We start from the raw sequence: 12,350 nt of genomic DNA, 5'->3' as shown, positions 1-12,350 counted from the left end.
AAGGATTTTTAACTTGTATTGCATTAAGATAAAGTAACGAGAGGAGCGTCGCCCATAGTAACGAAGTAAAATTACAGTTTTTTTCACTAAAAATGTACTTGAGTAAGAGTAAAAGTACCCATTTTTAAATATACTCTAAAAGTATTAGTTACCCAAGTAAATGTAACTCGTTACTACCCACCTCTGCGTCTAAGCAGCATTGTGGCGTCTGAGATACTGTGAAGCAGGCACAAAAGTGTTAAACACACACTGAGGAGTGAGTCCCAGCTGACCTCTCTCACACACTCCTGCTTTCCCTGTGGCTGTGGAGGTCTGTGCCAGGTCCCTGCCGAGCAACGACTGCAAACAGGGGCTGTAACTCAGGTCAGATGCTTTGTCAGCATCAATTTATTTAGAAACTACTCAAGTGACACGTTCAAGCACTTGTTCTTGAATTACTTGGAAATGCTTCTGCCTGCCTACTTTTGTGCGAAAGCATGGCATATCAGGTGGCCATGAATATGGGACGATCATATTAGAACTGCAGTCAAAGATGTTCTCAATAATGTTTTATTGTAGAACAAGAACTGAAAGTCATTTAGTTTAAGAATGTTTCATCTTTTAGTCACAATATAAGAGTATATAAAACATTTCAAACATACATAAAAAGGAAATTTGTTTGTTTTACAGCATAATGAGTCCATGTAGTTTGTGTACTGAGCAGCCTGGACCCAGTTAGACCAATATAGAGAATTTCATCAGGAGGAAGCACTCAAGTGTGCAACAGACAAGATTAGAAAGACTAAAACAAGTCCGCCAATACACATTTCCTTGTAAATATATGGCTCAGACTCTGCAGGCTTAAACAAACAAACAGATGAATGGAAGCCTGTGGGTTGAGTTCACTATACCGGATAAAAAGAGCTGTTTCTGTTGTGACTGTACTGTTCCTGACTGAGGAGGAGATTCTTTCCTTTTCTCGCCTTTTGTAAAGGTGTCTTAGACATTCCAAAGTGCTACAAAGCCTCTACTTCCTAATTGTGGAATATTGTTTACAGAGGGCTCATTGAGGGACGGATTTAGCATGCGGGCACGGCCCAAGAGGAGAAAGGATCTGTCAAAGCAGTCTGACAAGAATGATAACAAACACACTTCTTTTCACATATATGTTGCTTAACTTTATTCATTTCGTTATGAAATTCACTATAATTACATATAGTACAATAATGGCTATTATTTTCTACAAATGATTGCATAAATAATTTAAATGATGAAATTGAAAAAAAATAAATACACAATTCATTCTTTGTAACAGTCTTTTGGTCGGACAGAGAGTGGAGATCCATTCTTTAGAGGAGGATGCCGCTCAATGAGACCACACAGGTACAGTATGTACAAGTTGCTATTCATGGCAAGTCTGCTTACATTATAAAAATCTCTTCCAGTTGCTATTTCAAATACACAATTGAAAAATAAGCAAGTATTATCAGCACTGATCTGGAAAAAAAAAGGCAGGGAAGTCACGAGCAGAAAATGTTGAACAATTGGCATTCTCTTATCTCTTTATCCTGTGTAAAATCAACATCCACACCACAATTTCAAAGTTTGGTTTGCTTATTTGTCTCTTCTTTTCCGGTCACGAGACAGGAACGATGACATCTTTGCTGAAGACTTCACTAATGAATGTAGGTAACCTGCTAGCGATTGCAGATAGCTAAATATCTCCAAATGGTTTCCATTGAAGAAGGGTGCAGAAAGGTTTTTTGCCCGGGGGGAATTGCTCCAGATTCTTGCACACATGTGGGCCTCTTTTTCGGGTGTTCTAACAAACAGGAATAGAGGAAATGGCTTTTTATGACTCAAATCCTAAACACAGGAATGGAACTATTTGGTAATTAGGACAAGTCACAGGAATATCGTTTGCGGTTCTTGACCTCTGGGGACTTGGACCGCGGAGGGCTGACACAACTTTTCGAACTCTCCATAACTGCCAGTTCTGATCAGTTTCTTGTGGAAATGTGAAGTTGCAGAAACTCACATGGTAACTGGCTCAGCTCCCCAGCCTGTCAAGAGGACTCGTGAGCTGGTCAAATTGACCAAGGTTAAGAATTCTGGGCCTCAGCGATCTGTCAGCAGCGGCGTGTCTTTTGGGCCCGACACGGCTAGACGGTCAAATCATACGCTGCTCCAAGTCCCAGAAGAGGAGGACAAATCTGGTACACAAACATTCACATGAGCGCTTGGTGGATTGGTTGAGTGCTCAGCGAGCTTGCCTGTAGTTAGCTTACCCTTTCAATGAACTTCAAACTCGAAATGAACTGCTTGGGCAGGAATATATGGAGTTATTCCTCCTTCCTCAGAATATCATCATCCCCTGAACTAAACTCACATAACAGCATGTGTCTTTTACTCAAGCGTCCATTAGTCCACTGGCATTCTGTGATCAAACTGGGACTATTTCAGCTCAAGAGCACATACGAACAGTGAGACATCTGAAATACATTGGAAACTTGTTGGCATGCCAACACGTTTGTTAAAAGCTAATGCGTTTATTCCTTCCCTTAGTTGACGATTGCAGTTTCTGAAATATGTGTACATATGCATATAGGTGTATCTGTATGTGTGCAATACAGTTTCTGTATCAGTTCATGTTTTCCCCTCAGTACGAATTGCTGTTGACCGATGGCACTTTGCTACGGTGCTTCTTATTGCGTCGTGGCTTCTTGGAGGACAACTCCTTGACGTCCGATTGGTTGTGATGGCGAGTGTAGCGTTTGCACTTGCAAGATGTGACTACTCGGATTTTGTATGTCCGGTTTGGTCCGTTAGGACACTGGAGCTGTATCCGCTGGGTACGGGAGTGAGCGGGAATGCAGCGGTAATCAGATGAGCTGCTTCTCCACCATTTTCCCCTTAGAATTGAGTTTGGCATCAAGTGAGCTGGAAGGCATTGACCAGAACACACCAGTTCTTTCACAGGTTTGACGCTGCGGCAAGATCCATCGGTTACATAGCGGGTAGAACGCAGCTCCCGGCAGCTTAGTTCAGAGGCTCCTGGGAAAAGAGAGGAGAACTCAAACAAATTAGTTAAATGTTTAGGGATGCATCTTAAATAAAACACAGCTACCAGAACTGGCGTTTATTATAGCCTGTGCATAATGGGTTTTGGATTATTCAAAGCTACAATACACAAAACAGATTTTGTTTTGTTATATCCACAGGCATTAAGTAAATTTCCTAAAGTTGACTTTGTTGAGTGTTTTGTCGAGTTTCCCAGAAAAAAAGTTGTTGTGTGTCCAGCCAGCAAGGAAATGCATGATAAAATCTTTAAATATTGGTACAATGTTTTTTATTAATCTGGTTTGGATTTGGCTAGAGAAGTAATAGATATGCTCTTGATTGAGAGTGGAATTGATGAGAATCCCAATCAATTAGGAACCCACAGACACTAAACATCATACCAGCTTGTTCTGTACCGAAAGGACTGATTGCATGTGAACTGCGATCAGAAGTTTTGCAGTAAGATTGAATTTAACGTTTAAAGCTCAAATTTTTCGCTTTTAATGTGTCAGTTAAAGAGATGAAAGTGAGATTGGAAAGATCTGTTTCCTTCTTCAGCTCCCCTCATGGAGAAGAACAAAGGATTTATGTGTGTGATGAGTTCAGGTTCTGCCTCCCCTGATTCTCAGAAAACCTGATCTGATGTTTTATGAGGAGCGGGACGAGAGCCAGAGGAAGATGAACATATCTCAGCATGACCCCACACTGACCACCAGAGAAACTACACCACACGTCACCCCTTCAAGAGCAGAGTGTGATATCTTTCTCCACCCCCTAATGAGCGAGTATAACGTACGTGCTTGGCTTGATAACTGTTTCCTTATGCTGAAACACAACATCATTTTAGGGGTGTCCATTGACATAATTAGATATTTGAAACTATCCTGTTGACTTTGCGAATTGCTCAGTCCTTAATTATTTTTATTATTTATTGTTATTGTCATAATTTCATTACTCTGTTCATGGAGGTTCGCTGTTTAATTTTTTTGGAAGTAATCTGTGTATTTATTTAGCAATACATTTTGACATTCCAATTTCTCAAACACACTTGCTTTTTTCCAAAGTCTTGATTTGTGTTCTGGAAACAAGCTCTAAGAGATTTTTTCTTAATTCTGACATTAACGTACACAAACACACACACAAAGTGTATATTGTTAGAGGTTTGAATTCACAGTAGTTTTACTTTCCACAGGTGGGAGTCATTCTCTATCAAGGCAATAGCCTGAAGAAATGACCCCTTAGAATAACTTCTCACATTTTCAACTACCCTGAAACCATACTGTTGCAATTAGATGGTTATGGAAAGGCAGACCTTGTCTAATTATGTAAAATTGGAGATACAGGAACAAAAACAAAAAGTGTTATCGAAGTTAGTGCATCACTTATGCTGGTGAAAAGGTGGAACGGCAAGCATTCTTTCTGAACTACTATACAGCTTTTATTTAAAAGCGGCCACATCCATGTAGAGCCAATTCAGGAATATCCAGTTTCACACAAGTAAATGATGATTTTATGTATATACCTTACACTATAAAGAGTGAGTTCTCAAAGTCAGTGGTCGGCAAAAAAATCTGTTGATTTTAAAAATTATTAGAGCATATTACTTTATAGATGGATAAACCCTTATGAACTTTTCAGTTGCAAATGTCCATTTTAGATAACAGATCTATCTAGCAGAAATTGTCTAATTATATTTGACACGAATTCCTTATCATACCTCTTGATTTTTACACACATTTATAAAACACAGTACCCAAATTTTGTTAACTTGCAAACATGCAAACACTTTCTAAAATACACATATTCCTTGAGAGTGTTAAAATGTATTTTACTTCATTTTACTTAAAACAAGCTGTACTAATTTACATAAAATATCAAAACAATAATATAACTTTTTCTTAAGTCGTTGCTTAAAATAGCTTAAAATTCAAAACAACTAAGTAAACTAATGCAATTAGGCTACCTGGTGGGTTATTAATTAAAAATAATAATCTATTGGTAGATTCATTTAATGTGTTGATGTTGATTGATACGGCCCAATTTTAAGGGAAAATACCCCACAAATAATCTTACAAGAAAAGAAAAAAATCAATTTTATATTATTTTAACTAGTACATTTTTGTGTTTGTGCTTTGATGGAGCTCAGTGCTATTAATTAAATTTATTTTTCCTTTTACTTACCATAAGTACGTGAGTTGGCTGATGACCTCCTTCCTCCGTTCTTAGCTCGGTTCATTGTGTTGTTATTGGAAATTTGTATCTGCTCCTCAGGTCTACTCGTGTCCTCCGTGTGTTCTGGTATAATTTCTGTAGCATCGTTTTTTAAAGCTCTCCATCCGTGCGCAGCTGTGAAACATCCCTGTAGCAGCAGCAGCAGCAACAGCCGCGCGCCGCACTGCACGAGCGCTAGAGACACCTGCATACTCGAATAGAGAACGACACGTTCAGGGGGCAAACTCGGACCGGTTTTCTTCTCTTCGTGAGAGGCTTGCCTTTTTAAAGTACCACAGGTTTCGCAAAAAACCCAGATAATTTAGCGCTTACACGAAGTGGGAGGGATTTCGGCAGAGACGCTCATTCAGAAACTGATAGGGAGGAAGGGGCACGCGCAGAAGTGTAAGGTCAACTTGGAGAGAGAAAAGTCAACTATTTTTCACCAGAAATGAGACAGCATGCTGTCTTTATTAAGAAAGATCAAACCAAATACATCCACTCGGAAGTTTGGACACACCTTATCATTCTTTAAAATTAATTATTTTTAATAAAATATTTTTAGAGCCTTTTTTTTTTTTTTTTTTTTTTAGAGACAGTGTGCAAACTATACTACAATGACTTGACTATATGTATTTAAATGAACGTTTTTTAAAGGAAAGTTCTCCTAAAGTATCTTTTAGCAGACGCAATCTTTTGAGAACGTAACGTGTTTTTTGGTAGCGTGTTTAGCGACCGGTTAAATTTGACTTGTAAGTTTAATCATTACTGAAACGTTTGATAATATTTTATATACTTGTATTAACTTTTACTAACCGCGGATCTTTTGTTTTGGCTTCCTTTTTGACTCTGTTTTTGCGCACATATATTAGGGACACATTAGCAGTCTGACAGCATAAATGAAAGATGAATATGAATAAGCAGTGTAACAGGCTCAAGATGCAGATGCTTTATGGCACGTAACTGTCTCATCTGTGTTAAATGCATCGCTTTGTACAAACACTGCCCTCTTGAGGGAGCCCAAACAAACAAATATCTTGAAAGGATATTATTTCTTATTTCTGGCATATTGTAGACATTCTGTTTCTCCTGTCAGTTAAGCTAAGCAAAGGATAGAAAATATCTCAGTATGCATGACACTGGATGAGCAACTACTTCTAACGCTACTCTGATACATTGTGTCCACCAGTTGTTCAAGCTTAGAAACCACTTTGGCTGAGAGAAAAATCGGATCTATTGTGACTCTTCTTTTCGTCCTGTCATCATGAAGATCACAATGTCCACCACAGGCCTAGTCTTGATTGTAGCCTATGTTCTTTCCCTGTCATTCACTGGCTGTTTTTATATCTCTTTGGGTTTGTGCACAGAAAACACAGTCTCCAGGCATGCTTTATCAAGATAGCAGCTTGAGCATAAATAACACTTCGATGTGTTCCAGATTTACAAGGGCTGCCAGCAAAATATATTTTTATAAAGAAGAAAAAAAGGTAACACAATGTCAAAGCCACATAAACAAAGCATTTATCTCATCTGTACTCACAGGACTGAACTCAATATATATGAAATGCAAACATACTGACTTGCAGCTGAGCATTAAAAGTTTTCAGATAAGATGGAACTGGGTCAAAGTTGAGTAGAAATGTTACTCTTGCAAAAACAAAGTGTTCTTGTCCCTGCTAATAATTTTTTGCCCACCGATTCATGGTTATATCTTTAAAAATGTATTATATACAGTAGTTATACAATAATACAGTATATTGTACCTTATGGTTTTATATATATATATATATATATATATATATATATATATATATATATATATACACACACACACACACACACACACTGTATAACAACATCTATTGCTATTGCGTCCATCTACAAATTCTTAAGTGTCCAAATACTTTTTGGTGCCACATTTCCACGTTTATTTAAAATTCCGTACATGTGTAATAATAAAGTGGGAAAATTATCTTGTATCTGCGATAATCAGGGTCATTTTTCACACAGAACTAGAGTCAGCAAACAGATTAGGGGATACTCTGAGGGATGTAGTCATAATAACATTTCACAAAGTCTGCCAAGAGGACACATCCATATAATAAGTGGTAAATGGAGCCGTTTTGCATCAAAACATCAGCGATTTCTTTATTCAAATGTAGATTTACACTATTTTAAGCTGTCCTTGGGACTGATGTCTCATTTAGAAATACAGTCCTTACAAATATTATTATAAATGAGGCATCTGTGCAATGTTACAGAAGAAGAAATAAATGATGGATCCATTTTTATCCATGATTTATAAAGTACAGCTCCCCTGCAGCTCATGAACATATAAGCTTACAGTAATACTTCACTTCTCAATCAGCCAAGACATTTGCATTTGTCATTATTAGCACATTATTCATGCTGAAAAAACAATAGTCTGAAAATTTTACAGAACAAGAAGCACATTAGATGTTTAAATAAACCATGACTAGCTGAATCATACTGAAAGCACTTCCAAGTCTAAATCATGTTTTAAAGAGTTCATTTGAGTTGAAGAGCAGTCAAAACCTCAGCTGTGGTTTCACAGTGCAAACCTTGCTGACCACTGGGTCCATGTGTTAACCGCTCGATGTAGAGTGCTCCCACAAGTGCATTTGTAAACACTGATCACCTAGCATATTATTCAGTCCATTTATGCATTGATGATTCCTATAAGCACACAGGGTGGCAGTGCAGTCGCAGCTAGTATGCTGAGGAAAAAAAGCTTTAGCTATAAGCTATTAAACTCATTCTGATGGGGTTATGAACAAATGAGATTTTTGGGAGAAAGGCTCCAACTTTAGTAGTTATGAGAGAACCTTATTGAGAAATATTGTGCGTCATTGTTCTCCGATTCACTTTGTTACAATCCAGATTGCTTGTTTTTAATCAAATCTGGTCCAGGATTACTGGAAGTGTGATTTTGCAGAACAACAACACGTCTTGAAATTCTCTAATGATTTGGCATTGTAATTTACACTGTGTGATTATTGATACAATGTTTGTTTAATCTTAAAGGAATAGTTCACCCAAAAGAGAAAATGTACTCACCCTCCAGCCATCCAAGATGTAAATGAGTATGAATAGAGTCTATCATTAAGGCATTAAACCATTAAAATATGAGTCCTCTATCCATATAATAGCGCTTCCTCCAGTGAAAAAGTCCATCCCCCGTTTTTCTCTCACATCAAAATCCAACATTTGTTTCGAACTGGTATGGACTGTTTTCGCTTGTAAATGTGCTTGATGGCTGCATATTTCTCTACTGATTCAGATAAGACTTTTTCACTGGAGTGAAAGTTAAAACATCTTAATAATGGAACTTTGTAATTACAAATGGAAGTTGATTTCTGTTCACAAGATGTTAATTGATGGATTGTGGTTGTGTGGATTACTTGTGGATTATTGTGATGTTTTTATCAGCTGTTTGGACTGTCATTCTGATGGCACCCATTCACTGCAGAGGAGCCATTGGTTAGCAAGTGATGTAATGCAACATTTCTCCAAATTGGTTCTGATGAATAAACAAATGCATCTACATGGTTGCCCTGACGGAAAGGAAATTTTCAGCAATAAAATTTCTGCATTTTTAGGCAAACATTGTTTCTTGTGTGCTTTTGTTGCCATAATGAAAGTAGAGCGTGTAAAATTTGATTCCGCAAGATGTTACAATTTAGTGTGTTAAACAAAGAGTCGTACATTTTTGTAAGAGCCGAAAGCAGTTTTCATAGTACATGAATCACTCATTCACTGGGTGTTACTTTTCTTAGTGAAAGTGTCTCTGAGTGTATGTGGAAACACACAATGATGTGCTTTTCCAATAGAGCGTCATCATTTCCCAGAATGCTTGAGAAAGGTGTGTTAACTACCCATGAACATATAAAAAGGCTCAGCTGCTGAGCATGCAGGAATTTATTTGAGTTCTAAGAGAGGGAGGGAAAAAAGGAAGTTATTTCAAGAGCATGTTTCAAAAAGCTCCACAAGTTTGCTTTTTATGGGCTCAATAAAACCAGATAACAAGCATGTGAAAATAATCTTGCTCTCTGGTATCTAATCCAATAAAGACTAATTATAAGCAGGACTAATAAACAGGGTCATGCCACTGGTTGTCATGTGAACGTAGCTGATGATGGAGTAGAAGGAAAGATATTCCCACTGGCCACCCACACTGAAGAAACTGTGCTGAGAAAATAAACCTGCTTTGGGAAGGGACAGGTTTCAGACACCTCACAGTGTGGACTTTCCTTCCGTCTGTTTTTGTCAATGCTGTCGATTTGTTATGGACTGCCAAAGACAACAGACGTGTACGTAAATCCTACTTTGTCCCACTGATATATTGTTACAACCTTCTTCTCTTTGGTTTCCTTTAAGTCAGAGGTCACTCTAAAAGGTCGTTTTTGTTGTCAGCATACCTAGCTTTTTATTTATGCACAAATTGTTATTTCTGAGGAATACATAGTGTTAGACTAAACACATGCCACAGATCCATTTTAGTGTTACTCTGTTTAGAGCTTATTGTGTTGCTTATTTTTGCTACTTTGGATCTCTGGCACCCATATCGAGACTTCAGTGTCATCCAAAACTAGCAAATGGATTAAAACCTGACCTTGCAAATAAGGGTCAACTGTGAAGCCTGTTCTTCATTAACTCATGTTTCTCTTTTGTATCTTAGCTCTGGCTGCATTTGTGCATCAATAACGCAGATGAAGATCCTTTTTCATGTGGTTTTTGTGTCTGTGGCTAATTAGAGATCATTACGGTTGATCTCCCACAATAATGAAGTTGTGCTTTAGATATGTCCAATTTGTTGTTCTACATGACTACGAACAAGTGCCGTGTGCATATTTCACAACTTAAATCAAACAATGCCTTGGGAAAAATAAAAGAAATAGTGCATCCAGCTTTAACTTGCTTCCAAATCAAACACTCCCGCCAGTATCTCACCAGCAATCTGACTTGGACCCTTAGGAGCCATGGAGCCATATTCTGCTGTTCTTTACATGACAGTTCTTTAATAGATATCAGACCCACTTGGCAAGGCCCCGCAGGAACGACACAACAGCAGAGTGCAGGAAGATGAAACGAGCAACATCACTGCGGGCACAAGTGCTTGGAAGAGGATCTGAAGCCCATCCATTCCAAGAATGTTCTCTCCCATATTTCCCAATAATTAGTGCTGCTTCACAGATGTTCCTTTTTTCTGAAGTTTTCATTATGGGAGCACGCAGTGAAATGGGACAAAAAAAGTTGAAAAAGGGAAACATCATATGCTTTTCATTTAAGCCAGTCATTAATGAAGACGACAAAGAAAAGGGGGGATAACCTTCACGAGAAGTGCCATTAATAATGAGATTTCAAAAGAGTCGTTGTTACTAAAATTGAGCTCCTAAATTATCTGGAATTTAGTCAAGCCCAACTGAACAACATTCAACATTCAGGTTTTCATTATTACAAATTCTGTCCTGCAATATTTGTAAAAATATAAAACAATAAATTATTTATTAATTCATATCATACCATATCTATATATAAAAATTACATTTAACATTTTATATTAAAAAATCATGTGTATATATATATATTAGTGCTGTCAAAAGATTAATCAAATCCAAAATAAGTTTTTGTTTACATGATATATGTGTGCTGTGTATATTTATTATGTATATATAAATACACACACATGCATGATATATTTCAGAAAAATATATAAATTATATGAATATAGAAATGTATGAATATGTAAATGCATGTAAATATTTTTTTAAATGTACTATATGTGTGTGTATTTACATATACATAATAAATATACACAGAATACACACATATATTATGCAAACAAAAACTTTTATTTTGTATGCAATTAATCATGATTAATCGTTTGACAGCACTAATATATATGCATGCATGGACCTTAAAAAATAATGTAATTATTTTCATTTAAATTTAAAAATAAACAAACAAACAAAACAATTGTTGGCACTGATAGCTGTTGCTGATGCTTCAAGAAACCTACCTGCAAAGCTATGCTCAAGTGCACCTAGAGCAAAAGCTGCTTTAAAGTGTTGATTTAATTTAGTTTATAGAAGTTAATTGATAAAGAAAATCTATTTATGACATTAGTTTTGACAGCATCCACATATTACAGCATTTTTACACAAGTGCCTAAAACTTTTAACAGCACTGTAGCTTTGCAAGTGGGTCTCTTGAAGCATCTTGGAGACGTTGCCACAGTTCTTCTGGATTTAGTCTGTCTCCAGTTTGTTCTGTTTCTTCATGTCATTCCAGACAGACTGGATGATGATGAGATCAGATCTCTGTGTGGAGCACTGGCTGTTGTCAGACTCCTTGTGCAAACAAAAATCTCACTGGCTTATAACAAATAATGGCTAAATAAATATTTGGAAATGTACACACTACAGCAAAAGATAGAAATAACTGACTTAAAACCATTTATTAGCTGGTGAAAATACTAGTGTTCTGATCATTTTGGCCACCACTGTGATTTAATTACAAACTAGAGAACATCCCAGCCTGCTCTGTGGTCCTGCATGGTTTGTGAGTGTGACAGGGAGGAGCCCCTGGACAGCTCTCTCAAAGGACCCCACAGCTGGGCTTGGGTAATTGCTGTGTGCACATGGTCATGGAAAGAGATATGCCCTAGTGTCAGACCAATTGATTTGAGTGTTTTCAGTGATCCTTGTGGATACATGAAGTCTGAGCTGGTCATCCCAGGTGCACAGAACAAATGCTAAAGGACCTCAAAGACCATTCGCATTTAAAATTGTCCTTTGTGATTCTGTGACGGAGTATTGGATATGAGTGTATTTGTGTTAAAAGAAAGTATGTTAGTGTGCAAGTCATGGTACAAGGAGCACAGGACCCAAGAGGGAGACAGATTTATGGAAGCGTTTGTCTCCATCTGTTGGAGGCAGACTATATACCATAAAGCATCTTTCGGATATGTTTCTAATTTATGAATAAACATAGTGCATAAATAATATACATACATATCCATAACTGCATAAATGTTCACACATGCTGACCCAAAACCTTAACCCTGCTCTCATATTTTA

The 12,350-nt window shown here is 37.3% G+C and overlaps 1 protein-coding gene across 1 annotated transcript; it reads right to left on the bottom strand.

The window, feature by feature from the left end:
• Positions 1-1,138: 1,138 nt before the first annotated feature.
• LOC306852193 (sclerostin-like) lies at positions 1,139-5,539 on the bottom strand. The gene is made up of 2 exons (XM_079388876.1): positions 5,221-5,539; positions 1,139-3,033 (listed from the first exon to the last, which is right to left on the bottom strand). Exons 1-2 carry the CDS (start codon positions 5,459-5,461, stop codon positions 2,639-2,641), a joined length of 636 nt encoding a protein of 211 aa, XP_079245002.1. The 5' UTR covers positions 5,462-5,539; the 3' UTR covers positions 1,139-2,638.
• Between the last annotated feature and the right edge of the window lie 6,811 nt (positions 5,540-12,350).

Source organism: Barbus barbus (assembly GCF_936440315.1).
Source record: "Barbus barbus genome assembly, chromosome: 32".
Lineage (NCBI taxonomy): Eukaryota > Metazoa > Chordata > Actinopteri > Cypriniformes > Cyprinidae > Barbus > Barbus barbus.
This window is presented reverse-complemented; position numbering and strand designations above follow the sequence as displayed.